Genomic DNA, 20,804 nt, shown 5'->3' on the forward strand with positions numbered 1-20,804 from the left:
TGGGAACATTCCTACTACTAGAGACAGAGACATTCAGTACAATCCCTCTGGGGAACAAGCCAAGAACCATGTTGAATGTTTCCAACAACAACGAAAACCCACCAAGGGAACCTTCACTACAAAAGCCTAGGACCTGCCCTTCAAAAGCATAGGACACTGACCCTCAGCACACACTGTCAGTCACACAACAGTTAGTTGTGCACAGCTCCTGCTAAAAGTTTCCAGAGCTTTCGGGACTTCAGTATACTGATGTTGCCACGAGGTGACAAAGTACTTCCAAACATTTGAGATTCCATTTGAAGATAGCTTTACTAAGCAGAAATTCATTATTTTATTGTGCTTTAGAAATGTCAAGATTGGAGGGGATCGGAAGAGATGCTGTCAAGCGCTGCCTGGATGCTTCAGGTTTTCACCCGCTTACTGGGATGTATATGGCAGGCAATAAAGGCTGAGTTTGGCTTTCGGATAGGTTTGCAGCAATTTCCTCTGAAGCAGTCAAGTATTCAGATGAAAGTGAAGGACAGCTATGCAAGCTGGCATGCCCGCTGATTTCATCCCAACCCTCTGACAATCTCAGTGAAATGAAGCCTTCGGGGGGGCGGGGGGGGGGGAGAGTTAAGTAAAAAGACACAGCCCGAAACACTTAGGATTTGTTTATGAGACGGAGGAAAAGACATTCCAGTCAAAATAAATTCAATCTGTGAAGTGTCTGGTGAGAGGATAAGATATAGATGCGCTTTGTCAACTTCCAGACCGACAATAACTGACAACAAACTTCTAACTTTGTTTACAGCAAAAACGGAATACTCCAGGAAATAGTCGGACATGTTTATGCACTAATTCCGATGTCTCTGTCCAGATAAAGACCCTGTGCATAGCTAGCGCATGTTGCCTACGACGTTTACATATAACCTCCAGTATAGAACTATATCGCATGGCACTGATACCATGCTGCTCTACTACTACAGGAAGTCTTTGCGCTCTGCAGAACTATACAAACAAAACAATCTCCCGACATTGTAACATTTCTATCAAATATTCACGTAATTATTCTTCCAGGTAAACAGAAAGTCAAACTTACCCCAGCAATATTGTTTACCTGTGCACACCTGTGGGTGCTGTGAGGCATGTCACTCCTCCAGGCCCAGGATTAAAGATTTGTTAAAGAGATCTTGGGCTTTGTCTTCATATTATCAGAGCTAATTCCCAGCTGGATGTTTGAGATTCCTCTGTAATCCCGGGCTTACTGGAATCCATGAACTGTGCACCTTTGGACCAGACTTTCTCCCCTGGTGGAGTTGTGTCCACCAGACCTGAACAGAGTACACTGGCTGACTGGACAGAGTCAAACATGGGTGCTTAGGATACATCCTATCTACGGAGGACAAGCCTCTCTCATCCCCTGGGAAAGCATTTAAAGTGGGTGGTGGGCACGAACAAACACACACAGGTTTGACCAGCTGTAGTGGAATGTGTATGGCCGCTGGCCAGACTGTAAAAAGATTAGTTGGATCCACAGTTCTGTAGAAACCAGATAAACTATTCACGAGCACATCACATAGTTCTGAAGTGACAATGGTGAGTGAAGTCAGAAATCTAATAACAGTCATGAGATAAGCTCAAACAATAAACACCAGATGGTTGGGATATGATTACAAAGCAATATCGTTTTACATCTATTTTTCAAGTGACAATCGTTGCTGGTTGAGGAAACTTTGATATAACAAAAATATAAAGTACAGAAACTTCCACCTCAGTAAAATTCAATTCAGTTTCAAGTCCATTGTAAAAACAGCCTCACAAGCCAATAGAGGGGTTAGGCCTGTCTTTCAAATACTGATGTCTCCATGCAACATCGCAAAGCTAAGCTGACAGGCAGCCAGGAAATTGCCAGTTGGTTGAAATTAGACAATTGTTCCTCGGTAAATTACTGGAACTCCTGTCAAACAATGCAGCGGTCTACTCTACTGAATCCTGCCTGAACAAAGGGCCCAGCGAGCAGAAGATTCACACAGGGAAGAATTCTGTGGCGGCCGTCCAAACCGAGATAGCTTAAGACTGTCTGTAAAAAGTATTGGGCAATATTTCCCATCATGTACTGTGGACTGGACGGTCTAGCAGGCGTGCTGGAAAGGCCGGGCTGACAGAGAGAGCTCCCCAGAGATCTTATTTACTCTAAATTGCCCCAGCTCTAGACTGAGCTAATCCAAGCCTTGTGAGGGGGATATCGAGGGGGCCATACTCTATGCATTCTGTATAAAAGTGATGTGCTGCCAAATGTTTAATTAGAGTCGGATTCAGACGTTGCAAGGCACATTCTTTAAATTTCCCGGCTTTTTAAGCAGCAAGCAACGCAATTAGAGACCACATACTCCATAGGAATCTTTACTCACATTTTTGAGTCTGGAAATGTGATGAGCATTTTCATGGTTGCAATTTGCTGCGTCTGTGTAGGTTCTCAGCCCACTCCAGTACTTCCTGTTCACCCATGACTGCATGGCCACGCACGCCTTTAACGGAATCATCAAGTTTGTGGTAGGCCTGATTACAAACAACAACGAGACATTTTGCTTGGCCCCTAAGACCCTCGCCAACTTCTACAGATGCACCATTGAGAGCATCCTGTCGGGATGTATCACCGCCTAGTACGGAAACTGCAGCGTCCGCAACCACAGGGCTCTCCAGAGAGTGGTGCGCTCCGCCCAACGCATCACCGGGGCACACTGCCAGTCCTCCAGGACATCTACAACACCCGATGTCACAGGAAGGCCAAGAAGATCTTCAATGACCTCAGCCATCCGAAACACGACCTGCTCACCCCACTATCATCCAGAAAGCGTGGTCAGTACAGGTGCATCAAAGATGGAACCGAGAGACTGAAAAACAGTTTCTATCTCAAGGCCTACACCCAGTACCCTACCCTGAACTTAGTCACTGTCACTAGCCAGCTACCACCCAGTTACTCAACCATGCACCTTAGAGGCTGCTACCCTATGTACATAGAATGGTCACTTTAATAATGTTTACATATTGTTTTACCCATTTCAAACGTGTCTATATACTGTATTTTCGTCAAGGCCATCCTGTTAAACAATTGCTGTAAATACACTATTCTATCCTACATATTCTTCATATATACTACATATTCTGTCCAAATACTGTCCATAATGTCTATACACCCCCCCCCCCCCCCCCTCCACACCTACAGTGCCTTGGGAAAGTATTCAGACCCCTTAACTTTTTCTATATTTTGTTAGGTTGAAGCCTAATTCTAAAATGGATTAAAATCTGTTTTTTTTTTCAATATACACACAATACCCATATTGACTAAGTAAAACAAGTTTTTCTGAAATGTTTGCTAATTTATTTTAAAATGTTTACATAAGTATTCAGACCCTTTACTCAGAACTTTGTTGAAGCACCTCTGGTAGCGATTCCAGACTTGAGTCTTCTTGAATATGACGCTACAAGCTTGGCACAACTGTATTTGGGGAGTTTCTCCCATTCTTCTCTGCAGATCCTTTCAAGCTCTGTCAGGTTGGATGGGGAACTTTGCTGCACAGCTATTTTCAGGTCTCTACAGATCTGTTCGATCGGGTTCAAGTCCAGGCTCTGGCTGGGCCACTCAAGGACATTCAGAGACTTGTCCCGATGCCACTCCTGCGTTGTCTTGGCTGTGTGTTTAGGGTCATTGTCCTGTTGGAAGGTGAACCTTCGCCTTCCAAGGACCTGAGCGCTCTGGAGAAGGTGTTCATCAAGGATCTCTCTGTATTTTTCTTTGTTAATCTTTGCCTCCATCCTGACTAGTCTCCCAGTCCCTGCCGCTGAAAAACATCCGCACACCATGATTCTGCCACCACCATGCTTCACCGTAGGGATGGTGCCAGGTTTCCTCCAGACGTGACACTTGGCATTCTGGCCAAATAGTTTAATCTTGGTTTCATCAGACCAGAGAATCTTGATTCACATGGTCTGAGAGTCTTTAGGTACATTTTGGCAAACTCCAAGCAGGCTGTCATGTGCCTTTAACTGAGGATTGGCTTCTGTCTGCCCACTCTATCATAAAGGCCTGATTGCAGGAGTGCTGCATAGATGGTTGTCCTTCTGGAAGGTTTTCCCATCTCTGCAGAGGAACTCTAGAACTCTGTCAGAGTGACCATCAGGTTCTTGGTCACCTCCCTGACCAAGGCCCTTCTCCCCCCGATGTCTCATTTTAGCTGGGCGGCCAGCTCTAGGAAGAGTCTTGGTGGTTCGACTATTCTTCCATTTAAGAATGATAGAGGCCACTGTGTTCTTGGGGACTTGTGTTTTGGTTTTTGCTGTGCACTGTCAACTGTGGGACCTTATATAAACAGGTGTGTGCCTTTCCAAATCATGTCCAATCACAAAGTGTTGGAAAAATGAGTGTCTTTCCTGATGTCTTTAATATTCTCTGTGGCATGCAATCTAATTTCCTCATCAGGCTATGGATGTGTCACTGCAACCTTAAAAGGTCCTAAATTATGTCACCATTGCCCTTGATTCTAAGCAATGTTGTGCTGCTATTTATATTGACTTGGCCTAAGCTTTTGATACGGTAGAACATTCTATTATTTTGGGCCAGCTAAGGAGTATTGGTGTCTCTGAGGGGTCTTTGGCCTGGTTCGTGTCCAACAAGGTTTCTCTGCCCTTAACCTTCTTCTGAAAACCTCCAAAACAAAGGTCATGTGGTTTGGTAAGAAGAATGACCCTAACCCCACCCATGTGATTACTAGCTCTGAGGGTTTAGAACTTGAGGTAGTCACCTAATTCAAGTACTTGGCTAGACGGTACACTGTCCTTCTCTCAGCACATATCAACCCATATCAAAGCTGCAAAGCCATCATAATCACTCCTCTTTCACCTCAGCTGCCAAACTAACCCTGATTCAGATGACCGTCATACCCATGCTAGATTATAGAGACATAATTTCTAGATCTTCAGGTAAGGGTGCTCTCGAACGGCTAGATGTTCTTTACCATTCGACCATCAGATTTGCCACCAATGCTCCTTATAGGACACATAACTACACTCTATACTCCTCTGTAAACAAACTGGTCATCTCTGCAAGACCCATTGGTTGATGCTTATTTCTAAAAACCCTCTTAGGCCTCACTCCTCCATATCTGAGATACCTACTACAGCCCTCATCCTCCACACACAACACTAGTTCTACCAATTACATTCTGTTAAAGGTCCCCAAAGCACACATCCCTGGGTCGCTCGTCTTTTCAGTTCGCTGCAGCTAGCGACTAGAACGAGCTGCAAAAAAAACACTCAAACTGGACCATTTTATCTCCATCTCTTCATTCAAAGACTCAATATTGGACACTCTTACTGACAGTTTTGGCTGCTTCATGTGATGTATTGTTGTCTCTACCTTCTTACCCTTTTTGCTGATGTCTGTGCCCAATAATGTTTGTACCATGTTTTGTGCTGCTACGATGTTGCGCTGCTGGCATGTGTTGCCACCATCCTGTGTTGTAATGTGTTGCTGCCATATTATTGTCTTTCTTTATGTAGTGTTTTGCTGTGTCTCATCGTGATGTGTTTCTCTTTATTATTTTTTATTGTGGCAGTTGGTGAACCAGCCTTGGTTTCCTATTACTAGCCTGTTCAACCTCTCTTTCGTGTCGTCTGAGATTCCCAAAGATTGGAAAGCAGCTGCGGTCATCCCCCTCTTCAAAGGGGGGGACACTCTTGACCCAAACTGCTACAGACCTATATCTATCCTACCCTGCCTTTCTAAGGTCTTCGAAAGCCAAGTCAAAAAACAGATTACCGACCATTTCGAATCTCACCATACCCTCTCTGCTATGCAATCTGGTTTCAGAGCTGGTTATGGGTGCACCTCAGCCACACTCAAGGTCCTAAACGATATCTTCATCGATATCTTCATCGATAAGAAACATTACTGTGCAGCCGTATTCATTGATCTGGCCAAGGCTTTCAACTCTGTCAATCACCACATCCTCATCAGCAGACTCGACAGCCTTGGTTTCTCAAATGATTGCCTCGCCTGGTTCACCAACTACTTCTCTGATAGAGTTCGGTGTGTCAAATCGGAGGGTCTGTTGTCCGGACCTCTGGCAGTCTCTATGGGGGTGCCACAGGGTTCAATTCTTGGACCGACTCTCTTCTCTGTATACATCAATGATGTCGCTCTTGCTGCTGGTGAGTCTCTGATCCACCTCTACGCAGACGACACCATTCTATATACTTCTGGCCCTTCTTTGGACACTGTGTTAACAACACTCCAGGCAAGCTTCAATGCCATACAACTCTCCTTCCGTGGCCTCCAATTGCTCTTAAATACAAGTAAAACTAAATGCATGCTCTTCAACCGATCGCTGCCTGCACCTGCCCGCCTGTCCAACATCACTATTCTGGACGGCTCTGACTTAGAATACGTGGACAACTACAAATACCTAGGTGTCTGGTTAGACTGTAAACTCTCCTTCCAGACCCACATCAAACATCTCCAATCCAAAGTAAAATCTAGAATTGGCTTCCTATTTCGCAAAAAAAGCATCCTTCACTCATGCTACCAAACATACCCTTGTAAAACTGACCATCCTACCAATCCTCAACTTCGGCGATGTCATTTACAAAATAGCCTCCAATACCCTACTCAACAAATTGGATGCCATCTATCACAGTGCCATCCGTTTTGTCACCAAAGCCCCATATACTACCCACCATTGCGACCTGTACGCTCTCGTTGGCTGGCCCTCGCTTCATACTTGTCGCCAAACCCACTGGCTCCATGTCATCTACAAGACCATGCTAGGTAAAGTCTCCCCTTATCTCAGCTCGCTGGTCACCATAGCATCACGCACCTGTAACACGCGCTCCAGCAGGTATATCCCTCTGGTCACCCCGAAAACCAATTCTTTCTTTGGCCGCCTCTCCTTCCAGTTCTCTGCTGCCAATGACTGGAACGAACTACAAAAATCTCTGAAACTGGAAACACTTATCTCCCTCACTAGCTTTAAGCACCAGCTGTCAGAGCAGCTCACAGATTACTGCACCTGTAGCCCATCTATAATTCAGCCCAAACAACTAACTCTTTCCCTACTGTATTTATTTTATTTTAATTATTTATTTATTTTGCTCCTTTGCACCCCATTATTTATTACTTTTTTTTATTTTTATTTTTTTACCCCTTTTTACCCCTTTTACCCCGGCCGGTTACGACAGAGCCTGGGCGCGAACCCAGGGACTCTGATGGCACAGCTGGCGCTGCAGTACAGCGCCCTTAACCACTGCGTCACTGCACCCCATTATTTTTATTTCTACTTTGCACATTCTTCCACTGCAAATCTACCATTCCAGTGTTTTACTTGCTATATTGTATTTACTTTGCCACGAACTGCTTTGCTTTATCTTGGCCAGGTCGCAATTGTAAATGAGAACTTGTTCTCAACTTGCCTACCTGGTTAAATAAAGGCGAAATAAAAAAAATACATATATTTTTTAAACTGCTCGGCATCCGATCGCAAGGCACTACAGAAGGTAGTATGCACGGCCCAGTACATTACTGGGACCAAGCTTCCTGCCATCCAGGACCTCTTTATCAGGCAGTGTCAGAGGAAGGCCCTAAAAATTGTCAAAGACTGCAGTCACCCTAGTCATAGACTGTTCTCTCTGCTACCGCACGGCAAACGGTACCGGAGCGCCAAGTCGTGGTCCAAAACGCTTCTTAACAGCTTCTACCCCCAAGCCATAAGACTCCTGAACAGCTAATCAAAAGGCTACCCAGACCCCTCTTTTACACTGCTGTTACTCGCTGTTTAGCAGGCCGTACATATCAAGCTAAAAAACTAAATCAGCAACGCACTCACCAGCTTTCGTTATATATGTGACATAGACATGCTCCAACTGATAATTTACCATTTTTGACTGCTGTCATATCGACACTTACAGTATATTCATTATAAAGCTATTATTGCTTTTGCTGTTACCACGTTCCAACACAAAGCTTTCTGTTTCATAGGTATAACAAAGGCAGTCCACGAATAAGTGATTGAAAACTTAAAATTTGTGTTTTTTGTTTTTACATATCTTACAGTAAAAGTAGTTAAAACGATTGTGTTACTTAACAATAATATATACAGTACCAGTCAAAATTGGACACACCTACTCCTTCAAGGGTTTTTCTTTATTTTTACTATTTTCTACATTGTAGAATAATAGTTTAGACATCAACACTATGACATAATATATGGAATCATGTATTAACCAAAAAAATTGTTAAACAAATCAAAAAATATTTTATATTTGAGATTCTTCAAATTAGCCACCATTTGCCTTGATGACAGCTTTGCACATGCATGGCATTCTCTCAACCAGCTTCATGAGGAATGCTTTTCCAACAGTCTTGAAAGAGTTCCCACATATGCTGAGCACTTGTTGGCTGCTTTTCCTTCACTCTGCGGTCCAACTCATCCCAAACCATCTCAATTTATCATGACTCAGGATATGACCCAGATGCAGACACAGGAGGCAGATAGCATATTTCTCAGTTAATTTATTATAAACACGGGGCAGGCAAAGGGCAGGGTCAGGGCAGGCAGAATGGTCAGAACCAGGAAAAACTAGGAAACAGAACTTGAGAAACAGGACGATGGGAAAGCACACTGGTAAGACCTGACAAGACGAACTGGCAACAGACAAACAGAGAACACAGGCATAAATACACAGGAGATAATGGGGCATATGGGCGACACCTGGAGAATGGTGGAGACAAGCACAAAGACAGGTGAAACAGATCAGGGTGTGACACAATTGGGTGGAGGTTGGGTGATTGTGGAGGCTAGGTCATCTGGTGCCGCACTCCATCACTCTCCTTTTTGGTCAAATTGCCTTTACACAGCCTAGAGGTGTGGTTTGAGTCATTGTCCTGTTGAGAAAAAATGTTATAGTCCCACTAAGCTCAAACTAGATGGGATGGGAATGCTGTGGTAGCCACGCTGGTTAAGTGTGCCTTGAATTCTAAATAAATCACAGACAGCGTTAGCGGCAAAGCACCCCCGTACCATCACACCTCCTCCTCCATGCTTCACGGTGGGAACCACACATGCGGAGATCATCTGTTCACCTACTCTGTGTCTCACAAAGAAAATGCAGTTGGAACCAAAAATCTCTCATTTGGACACATCAGACCAAAGGACAGATTTCCACCGGTCTAATGTCCATTGCTCATGTTTCTTGGCCCAAGCAAGTCTCTTCTTATTAATGGTGTCCTTTAGTAGTGGTTTCTTTGCAGCAATTCTAGCATGAAGGCCTGATTCACGCAGTCTCCTCTGAGCAGTTGATGTTGAGATGAGCATTTATTTGGGCTGCAGTCTGAGGTTGGTAACTCTAATGAACTTATCCTCTGCAGCAGAGGTAACTCTGGGTCTTCCTCTCCTGTGACAGTCCTCATGAGAGCCAGTTTCATCATAGCGCTTGATGGTTTTTGCAACTGCACTTGAAGAAACTTTCAGAGTTCTTGAAATGTTTCAGATTGACTGACCTTCATGTCTTAAATTAATGACGAACTGTCATTTCTATTTGCTTATTTGAGCTGTTCTTGCCATAAATGGACTTGGTCTTTAACCAAATCCGGCCTTCTCTGTATATCACCACTACCTTGTCACAACACAACTGATTGGCTCAAACGCATTAAGAAAATAAATTCCACAAATTAACTTCTAACAAGGCACACCTGTTAATTTAAATGCATTCCCGGTGACTATCTCATGAAGCTGGTTGAGAGAATGCCAAGAGTGTGCAAAGTTGTCATCATGGCAAAGGGTGGCTACTTCGAAGAATTTGTGTAACACATTTTTTTTATTCCTACATGATTCCATATGTTTTATTTCATAGTGTTGATGTCTTCACTATTATTCTACAATGTAGAAAATAGTACAAATAAAGAAAAACCCTGGAATGAGTCGGCGTGTCTAACCTTTAGAATATATATACAGTACCAGTCAAATGTTACTTAAGACCATCATAAACACAGCCAAATTATAATCTTTGTGATAGAAGTGTTTCTCCAGTTTTGCCTCCAGCACCTTCACAAATCAGCTTTAGATGTATGGTAGATTCTGCCTATTTTCTACATGTGACAGCATATATAAAATGTATTAATTATTCTGTTAGAATGTTGCAGTCACCCGAGGCCCAATGGTTATGGTGTTCTAAAAAAAAGTGTGCGTGTGCACACATGAGGTGTACCGTGAAAAAAAACATATGTCCGCCTATGGAAATCAAATGCCCGTCCAACTGATTCGATCTGGCGCCGGACCTGGCCTTACAGCAGCAATCAAGTTGAAACAATAACAAAGCATACTTCCTGCTCCGATTTTGGTAAAAAGCTGACAGATGGGGCTGGAGAAATGTTACCACTCTCAAATTCATTAGACACATGGATGCTATGACTGACCATCCATGATATCAAAATTATAGATTTAAACAGGTTTTTAGGCTATATAGTATTTGTTTACATTTACTTTGTTTACAAACATTGGAGTAAAACAAGTTTATACTTTGGGTTCTGATGGGGTATGACAGTTATCTAAGCTCATGAGGCATTTCTAAGTTATATTCTTTAAGAATCATGTTTTTTTAACAAAACAAAACATACATATAAAAGCGACAACATACAGACCCACACAAATATCCACAACATCAGTCCTACCCAGTCCCACTTGCTTACACCTCCATCTCCAGCACCCGCATCACTCTCCACATCAAACTGCACCATTTTGTCTCCCTCCCTCCATCACCCACACACTTTTAACATTTAGATAATAAAGCAGTTGACATTTCCATTCTTCAAGAATCAATGGGTGCATATCATTAATTAATGACTCCAAAATTGTATGTAACAACTGCCTGAATGCCCCTTTAAGGATGACATGCACAGGATAGAGACAGTATTAGCAAATATCACTATAATGAGGTTGTGCAGAAAGGAATATATTAAGGATAATTTGATTTAATTTCAAAATAATTGTTGCTTGACATAAAGTTGCAATTTGTTTGCTTCATTTTATGTATCATCCTGGTGTAATTATATGCAGTTCAACATCATCACCACAAGGTGTGAGCACTAGCATTTGTGTTATAGTCTAGCTTTACTACCATGTAAACAAACCACTAGCTAGGTCTCATAACCGGAGGTCAATATTACATGCCTAGCAAAAGCTAGCGGTTCATTATTATGTTTCTTAATTGAAACTAAGTAGGCAATACAGCTGGGTAAAATAGAGTTGTGTTTTGAAAAACAGAAAATTAAGAGCTAGTAGAGACAGATTTGTGAGGGCGAGAGAGGGGTTGATAGCGTGGTAATTACTGCTGCTAGCTCACTTTTGACATACACAATGTGGTCGTCAAACATTGGACTCGTATGCTAGCTACATTTAGTTGAATTTTATTGTTGGCTGTCATGAGATAAATTAATCTCTATCTAGCTGGCTAACAAAGTAAGCTGAACATTCTCTACCTTCACATCACACCAGCTCCGTGGTTATTTGCTGTGCTAGCCAAATGTATTTAGCTAACACCACTAGAGCAAACTAATAATAAACGGAAAATAGGCCCATCAGCATACTTATGTAAGGGTCTATAGCCTCAAAACACGGTTAAAACTGTCATTTTTTTTATTTCATGGATGGTCAGTCCTTGCAGCTGTAGCGCTCTCTATAAATTTGAGTATGGATATATTTCTCCAAACCCATCCATCATCATTTTATCAAAACAGAGGCAGGGTGGCAACTTTGTTATTATTTTAACTGCAGATTCTAGCTTGAATCTTCATTCATTATTTACAAAAATATCCAACAAAACATTGTATTAAAGTGTTCAGAACATGTAGATTTACATTCTGAGCCTCACTTCCAGCTCTTGTCCTATGGTGTCTCTTAAGTATATACAGATTAATCCATGTTTTGCCCTGCCTTATCTTGATGCTACTGTTATGTACTAGCGTGTCAGTGTTAAGAAGAAACTATGTCCCTTCCCTGGCAAGAAATGAATGCTGAGCTCCTTCAGTAGCATTTCCCCAAGGTCAGTAGCAGAATTAGAAAATGTAATCACCCCATAACCGGACAATGTGCCTTCCCGGGGCATTGTCAAATGATGAGCTCGGAATGTTATAATCTACCCTTATCATGTGAGAAAGAAAGGGCATTCTACAACACCCGATAGCCAGTGTCTCAATTCAACAGAATAGACGAAATTGCTGTGGCTTAGAGCTACAGTGGCAAGAAAAGGTATGTGAACCCTTTGGAATTACCTGGATTTCTGTGACACCACGAAAAAAGTCACTGCTGTCCAAAGAAAACATTGCTGCATGTCTGAAGTTTGCAAAAGCGCACCTGGATGTTCCACAGCGCTACTGGAAAAATATTCTGTGGACAGATGAAACTACAGTTGAGTTGTTTGGAAGGAACACACAACACTGTGTGTGGAGAAAAAAAGGCACCGCACACCAACATCAAAACCTCATCTCAACTCTAAAGTATGGTGGAGGGAACACCATAGTTTGGGGTTGCTTTTCAGCCTCAGGGCCTGGACAGCTTGCTATCAGACGGAAAAAGTGAATTCCGAAGTTTATCAAGACATTTTGCAGGAGAATGTTACGCTATCGGTCCACCAATTGAAGCTCCACAGAAGTTCTGTAATGCAACAAGGCAACAACCCAAACACAGAAGTAAATCAACAAAAATGGCTTCAACAGAAGAAAATATGCCTTCTGGAGTGGCCCAGTCAGAGTCCTGACCTCAAACCGATTGAGATGCTGTGGCATGACCTCAAGAGAGCAGTTCACACCAGACATCCCAAGAATATTGCTGAACTTAAACAGTTTTCTAAAGAGGAATAGTCTAAAATTCCTCCTGACCGTTGTGCAGGTCTGATCCACAACTACAGCAAGTTTGGTTGAGGTTATTGCTGCCAAAGGAGGGTCAACCAGTTATTAAATCCAAGGTTTCACATACTTTTCCCACCCTGCACTGTGAATGTTTACACGGTGTGTTCAATAAAGACATGAAAACGTATAATTGTTTGTGTGCTATTAGTTTAAGCAGACTGTTTATCTATTGTTGTGACCTAAATGAAGATCAGATCAAATTTGAATACAAATTTATGCAGAAATCCAGGTATTTCCAAAGGGTTCACATGCTATTTCTTGCCACTGTATGTAGTTGCATTTAACCCTATACAGCATGAAGCATTCGTCACTGCCACAAACATCGGGACATCTAGAATTTATTGTGTGAGCTTTGACAAATAAAGCATCAGTTTACCTCTGGATCTGTGTGTGTGCAGCAACTTTATTCTCTCTTTTGGATTAGCAATGACTGAGAAATCACAGTCATCTAAATAAAGATGACCTCAATTACGTACTCAGCAAATAAAACAATACGCAGATGGAACAGGCTGACGATCTCTACGAAAAACACTCCATAGACCAGATAGCAGAAACCCCAAACGCACTCTCCCAGACACAGCCATGTTGTCAGAGAGACACTCACAGATGCCAAAACACTGATTATCTAACCCTGCTGTCATATCTATGATTTCACTCTAAATATCTTCCTCTTATGGCTTCATCTTTAGAAGAAATGTTTACAGTATGTAAGCCATTATATGACTGGCCACCATAGAATCATACAAAAAAACAAGAACTCTGATGGGTACATTGATATATGATCAAGGAGATGCCATTCCAAAGCAAACAGGTGACAGGTATGATGAATGATGTAGACTGTTAACAGGCCAGGGCACAGCAATGGATGGATAACAGAAGGGATGAGCATAGAGATCCTATGAAATTTCTAGGGTGGCTATGGCAAACCTTCAAAGTTCTAGAATGCTTTAAAAATGGCAGCCATTGTTGTTTTTAAAAAATTCCATTAATTGTGAAGGATACGCAATAAAATGTGTTACAAATTTTAAGAAGGATGTACAGTATCGATTTTTGTAACACAAAGCATCAAACAAACAAACACAAAAACAGAAACACACAGGGTTTTTACATTCAAAGAAATTTGAAAAGCTTAAGAGTATCAATTGGTTTCATTACCGTCTTTTTCTTACAGAGCATAATATTCAATGTGGCAAAGTAAGTATTTAAATCTACCTTTAAAAATATTGAATATGATGTTTTTATGCATTTTATATTCAAATTCATCACATACTTTTTGTTAATGGAGAATCTTTTGACTATCAAAAACAAGTTGAACATCAGAAGCTTGCAGATGGATGTCCCTACTGTACCAAAACATTCTACCTAAATCCAGCAGAAAACCCACCCACAACACAGTCACATACACACATTAGAAAAACAAATGCTCAAGAGATTCTGTCCCAGATTGACAAAATGTTAACAGGTAACACCTTAGTTATTTTAAAGAGTGTTTTTCTCACTTTGTTTGTGATCACATATTTGTATGATAAAGTCCATTCCTTTAACCACTTTACAACACATTGCAAGTTATACCTAGATTTTGCTATTGGAACAACACGATCATAAAAAGTTTCTCTAATTAATGAATTATTAATCAAATAAATAAATAATTGAGACAATTACTATGGCTAAATTTAGATGTGATGGATCTGTAATGACCACAATTTGTTTCAAAAGGGCTAGAACACCATCTGGTAACACACTATCTCATATTCCTTTAGTGAGACAGTGAGCTCATACATAAAAAATAAAAATAAAAACTTTTATGTATAAAGATGTCCGTCTGAAATGAGAAGCTGACCCACAAGTAAAATGTCCGTTCAAAACCAATATCCTAAAGATAGTGGCTTGTTTTTATATTTTATGACAAGATTATTCCATATAACATACTTATGAGGAGGGGGAAATATGTTTGCATATAGAATGGCCTCACTTAAGAGCTCTTGACTTTGAAACCCCGTGCTTCACAGTTGGGATGGTGATCTTCGGCTTTAAAGTCTCCCCCCTTTTTCCTCCAAACATAACGATGGTCATTATGGCCAAACAGTTATATTTTTGTTTCATCAGACCAGAGGACATTTCTCCAAAAAGTACAATCTTTGTCCCCATGTGCAGTTGCAAATCGTAGTCTTGCTTTTTTATGGCGGTTTTGTGGCAGTGGCTTCTTCCTTGCTTAGCGGCCTTTCAGGTTATGTTGATATAGGACTCGTTTTACTGTGGACATAGATACTTTTGTACCTGTTTCCTCCAGCATCTTCACAAGGTCCTTTGCTATTGTTCTGGGATTGATTTACACTTTTCGCACCAAAGTACGTTCATCTCTAACGCTTCTCCTTCCTGAGCGGTATGACGACTGCGTGGTCCCATGGTTTTTATACTTGCATACTATTGTTTGTACAGATGAACACGGTACCTTCAGGCGTTTGGAAATTGCTCCCAAGGATGAACCAGTCCCAGTCTCAAATCTCTGGAAGACTGAAACAGATTTCCCTCAACAATTTTCCTGTATTAAGCACTATCCATCATTCCTTCAATTCTGACCAGTTTCTAAGTCCCTGCTGATGAAAAATGTAAAAACTGGCACACTTTCCAGCTCTAACGCTAGTTTCTGCAATTTCGGCTAGGTTCGGCAGCTCGCTTGTGCTGAGATGGGAGGGGTGGCAATATTGAGGTGTGTCAAAAACCAGTGCAAAAGTTCACATTTTATACAGTGCTAATGGGAAGTTTTGAGACCCACAAAAAGCAGGTCTCAATGGTAATGCAGTTGATAATGGCATGGACTTTGAGGGTGGAAGCACAGCCTATCCAGCCATGGTGCACAATGCCCATGGAAAAGAGATGTACTTTTTGTGCCAGTGATTGGTTCCCCCCATTTTGTTTAATTTGGCTGGTTTATCAGCATTGCAGAGATGCATATTTTATTCTGGCCATTAGCCAAGTAGCCTATGAATAAAGGGGTTTGAAATGGTCTACTGAGAGTGCTTTGAAATATTTTGGAGGTTTTTGCCCTCATGTTTTTTCATCATTCACAATATACTGTACATACTCAAGTAGGCTATCCATCCCCACTTTCAATAAGCACACCTCGTCCGTGTTTTGAGAATCTGCCTTTTACAAAGGCAATTGACAGGAGCCTAGTATTTTGTATAGACGTGCAAATGTTATGCATAAAGCAATTTATGATATCATGCCTCTGACCTCATCTTATTTATAAATATTGTTGTTTTTAAAAAAAAGATAGCTTGTTTTTCATTTCATATCCAACCCCTCCATAGGGTATCCTTGCCCTAAGCCTCAGCTACTAAGGCTAGGTCAACAGCAATGCGTCATGTATATTATATCTTGACCTTGTAAAGTAGCCTATCCATAAAAGGTGTTTAAATGGTCTATTCTTCAGAGTGCCTTGAATTGAAATATACCGCACATCCTAAAACATCCACACACCTACCTACCTGCATACTATGTTTTGCTTGTTCAAGTATTCATCCAAACATATTTAAATTATTCCGTTCAATAATATAGTGTCAATGGCAGGCCTAGGCTATATTTTGCTTTTTGAGAACATGCCTCAAACATAAAATAACATTTACAAGAGCCAAGTGTTTTCTATTTTAGGAGACGTGTAAAAGACATATAGGCTAGGCTCCTTGAAGCAATTTACAACAATGTTGACTGCCAACACTCCACTTTTTTTTTTTTACCGTTGCCATTACTTGACGACAACGCAAAGACCGTCAATAAGAGGGTCTTATTCAGCTGATGGTTTGATGGCTTTTAAATGCATTCAGAATGAATCAGGGTGTAGCTAGGACCCGAAAACTGACTACTACCTCAAATCTACTGTTTGAGAATCTGAATAATCCATACAAAGGTTGGCGAGTAGTGAACGATTTGGAGTCCAAAAAAATATACACAGCTTCCTAAACAACTGTTGGTAGACTCACAGGTGGTAACTGAGAAAACCTCTATTCTGAACTCTTTTAATCAGCATTTTCTTGACGCAGGCAAATTATTTAATAGGGTTAAAAGGTCAAAATGAGCACCCTGTACACTCCCGCTCAAGGTTCTCTTTCCAACCTTTGTCTCAGAGGTGCATAGAGCCATGAAAGCAATTGATTATCTACACCTCCATCTCTTACTATTAGCTGCAGACCAGGTATTAACTGAAAGCGTCTGACATCACTATGATCTCCATAGTGCTGTTGGCTGGTCTTCGTTGACTCTAGGTAGGCTTAAACATTAGGCATACCATGATCGATAAGGCCATTTTGAGAAAACTGCCGCTTTATTTCTGTTCTTTTTCGATAAGGTCAGGAAATAAATACCAGTTAAGGTCTCACTCCTACTTACTTTTAACGGTTCTTAAAGTCAGAACAGATCATTGGAAAAGTGTCAAAAAGGTTGGTTGACACAAGTTACTGAGGAAAGTGATTGTCATTAGGACTTCATGCGGGGGTATATATGATACATTTTTATCTAGAACGCTTGTATGTTCTGTAATTATAATGTATGTGTGTCTACATCTAAATTCTGTTCATGGTTTGTCTATGTCTGTAAATTGTTATGTCTGATATTTGTCTGAAATATTGTTCCCCCCTGCTGCTGTCTTGGTTGGACCAGGTCTCTCTTGAAAAATGTATTTGATCTCAATGAGACTAACCTGGATAAATAAAGGTTAAATCAAATAAAACAAAAAACCTACAGAACTTGAAACAAAAGCATGCATTAATAATGCCGATTGGCTTAGTGGTCCAAGGCACTGCATCTCAGTGCTAGAGGCATCACTACAGACCCTGGTTCAATTCCAGGCTGTATCACAACCGGCCGTGATTGGGAGTCCCATAGGGCGGCACACAATTGGCCCAGCGTCATCTGGGTTAGGGTTTGGCTGTCATTGTAAATAAGAATTTGTTCTTTAACTGACTTGCCTAGTTAAATAAAGGTTAAATGTTTTTTTGCTTTTTCAAATAAGCCATGGAATGTGTTGATTGGCCAGTGGCCAAACCCTCGTCACACTTACAACTTGTTTATACATCAAAACCCAGCCCTTTTGAGCCATCGCCAGCTATTGTGCTCATAATTCTGGCTGTGAAAATATGAAAAATATTTCTCACACACCCCCAGACCTATAGACCTTCAGCCAGCGCTTAGATTTACCATTGCGTTAGGTTTGTTAAACTAGAGCCCACTGTGCAAATAATCTTCAAATTCATTGTTTTACACAATATCTTATGACAGCACTGGCTGACCTTTTATACTGTCATAAGAAGGTTCATGTCCATTCAAGAATTTGAATACCTAATTCTATGGACTTGAGAACACTTGTCACTGCCACATCCACATCCACAAACAAAGTCATAATACGACCTAAAGACTGCTCGTTATATGGACCATTAACTAATATGTTTCCTGTGTAATTCTATCCAATTTCAATCAGTAATATATGTATACTGAGCACATTCCTACGGGTTTAATTCTACCTTGATTGATATCACAGTAATTTATTTTACAACAACAACAAATTGAATTATAAACAGAAAATTTGAAAGCGGAAATTGGTGATTGTGGCCCATCTCCAGAATCCGTGACAACCAATCATATTTGCTTGTGACAGGAAGTCAAACAGAACACTATCTTCCATCTGACACTTGTCAACATTCCCATTATTAGTCGGCCCTCACAGCACTGTGGAAAAGAAAATATCACATGGGTTATGAGCCTTTCCTGTGTGACCTTTAAGATTCTCTGTGAGGCGGCCATCCTTTCTCACCTCTCCCTCCATTAGTCATGCCACCGCTCCTCCACAGTCATCCCATGATGCCCCTCTGCATCTCATCTGTCCCTGGCCTCAACACTATTGTTGCCATGTCACCCGAGAGCAGGGAATTAGCACTAAATAGCAGAGCGGTGCAGATCAGCCAATATACAAACTTGTGTGATTCATTAATATGCCAGAGAGGTCCTGCCATTAACTGATCAACCTTTGACATGCTGTTTCAGAAGTGGAGACAGGCACATTAAGACATCAGAAAGTTCGATCAGTCACTTTTTGTCTGAAGATCAGATATAGCGGATCGGCAAACATGAACAGTTCGGAAACCATGATGTTTCTTTAGGACCTACCTTCTGTCTTATCTCCTCCTCCATCTTAACTGGAGACCCCAGCTCTGCCACCTGTTTCACCCCTTCGCTGGCGAAGCCACCGTACTCCCACAGGACATAGCTCCTGGAGTGGGACGCCCCGATGAGGGCTGACCAATGATTGGCGCGTCCTGTATAGGGTGGTGACAGAGAAACAAAGTCGCCTGCGTGTGTCTGTGTACAGATGTAGGATCTTAATTTGATCACCATGTTACAGGACATGTTAAACTCGTTGTGCATTTGAGGTTTAAAAAAGGCTACTGAAGTTTGCAATTTCCACTTTGAAATTTAAGACTTGATTTTCCCTTATGAAAAATCTATCAACCCCCTACAAAAATGTGGATGAATTAGAATCCACATAATAATTCACATGTTTTGTTGCTGCAGGACTATGTTCCTGCTGTAGCAAACTGTAGCAAAATTAAGTTCCTACATGTGTAGGTGTAGCGGCTGACAGATCGCTCCTGGCTTTAACGGTGTCTGCTGGGCGTGTGAGGCTAACAGCAGAGTGGTGGAGACAGTGTTCATTAGCCATGCATGTGGCTGGAAGGCCACTGTTAGATATACTGTGACAGGCCCGCACTTCCACTGGTGGAGCCCTCATCATTACTGAAAGAGTTGAGGCTGGAATAGACCCAGTCAGACAACACACACACACACCAACCAATTTGTATATATCATTGTTTTTACTTTGGCCACTCAACACTCCCCTCGGAAACCCTTGAATGTAATTACGTTTTTCCATGATACGCTTCCCTCCGTGAAAGATTATATATCAAGCTGGAGGGAAAGGGAAACTATACAGTTCATCTCTTTAAGCCCATCAGGCCTATAGAGAATCCATGTGATGTGCTTTAATGTACCAAAACTTGTTTCTTGTTTCCTGCCAGAAGAGCCTCTTCCCATCTCAAATTATTTATGGCGATTCCCTTTGTAAGCTGTGACTACATAACACTGACTGCAGGGAATACGTGTGTGGTTCGGATCATCAGCTCCAAAAGAGGAGACTGTATCATAACAGCTATCCAATATCATACTGTTTTACTGACTTAGGCTTACTGAAAATTATTTGGTTAAATCCCAACAACACACAAATCATTTGAGCAAAATCCTCTAAACCAGTGGTTCCAAACTGGTTTGCAGTGAGGAACTCTCGGGGGTCCAGCAAAACCTTCCTAATCTTGTTTTTTTAACTGTTATAAACATGACCTGTGGAATGCAGTGCCGGTCTGATAAAACATTAAATGGCACACGATTACGATCTGTATCGTTGTTTCAAGTCCAGTGCACTCAGGCTGTTGTTATGTTTGTATCATTTTGAGGGTGCCCGAGCAAACACGAGCAAACTCATTTGTATGATTTTACTTTGTCTGTGAAAACGATTAGAACAGGCACGTCTGATTAGTCATTTGGGCTTAGCTTTACTCTGGGTTTAGCTATACTAGCTATACTACAGCCTCTGCCATATAACTAAACAGAGCATGGCTTTGCGTCTGTGGTTGCACCTTTACAATGCAGAAGGCATTGGCTCATCTTTAGCCCAAACCGTTCAAAACTAAAATACCTATTTTATCAGAGCTACATGTTTTTCTTTCTGGCTCAAATTGACAGGAAGCTCTTAAAGGGGTACACACAAATGAACCATCATGAGTAAGAAACTATGAAAACAAACCTTTAAAAAAAG

The 20,804-nt window shown here is 41.5% G+C and overlaps 1 protein-coding gene across 3 annotated transcripts in view; it reads right to left on the bottom strand.

The window, feature by feature from the left end:
• The window catches only part of LOC110523903 (spondin-1), a 136,864-nt gene that overhangs the window by 63,030 nt on the left and 53,030 nt on the right, over positions 1-20,804 (bottom strand). For all 3 annotated transcript variants that reach the window (XM_036978487.1, XM_021603048.2, XM_021603039.2), the window contains exon 6: positions 19,103-19,251. In XM_036978487.1, coding sequence (XP_036834382.1) covers positions 19,103-19,251 — 149 coding nt within the window. The remainder of the gene's footprint in view (positions 1-19,102; positions 19,252-20,804) is intronic.

The sequence above is a fragment of the Oncorhynchus mykiss genome, chromosome 1, assembly GCF_013265735.2.
Source record: "Oncorhynchus mykiss isolate Arlee chromosome 1, USDA_OmykA_1.1, whole genome shotgun sequence".
In the NCBI taxonomy this organism is placed as follows: Eukaryota; Metazoa; Chordata; class Actinopteri; order Salmoniformes; family Salmonidae; genus Oncorhynchus; species Oncorhynchus mykiss.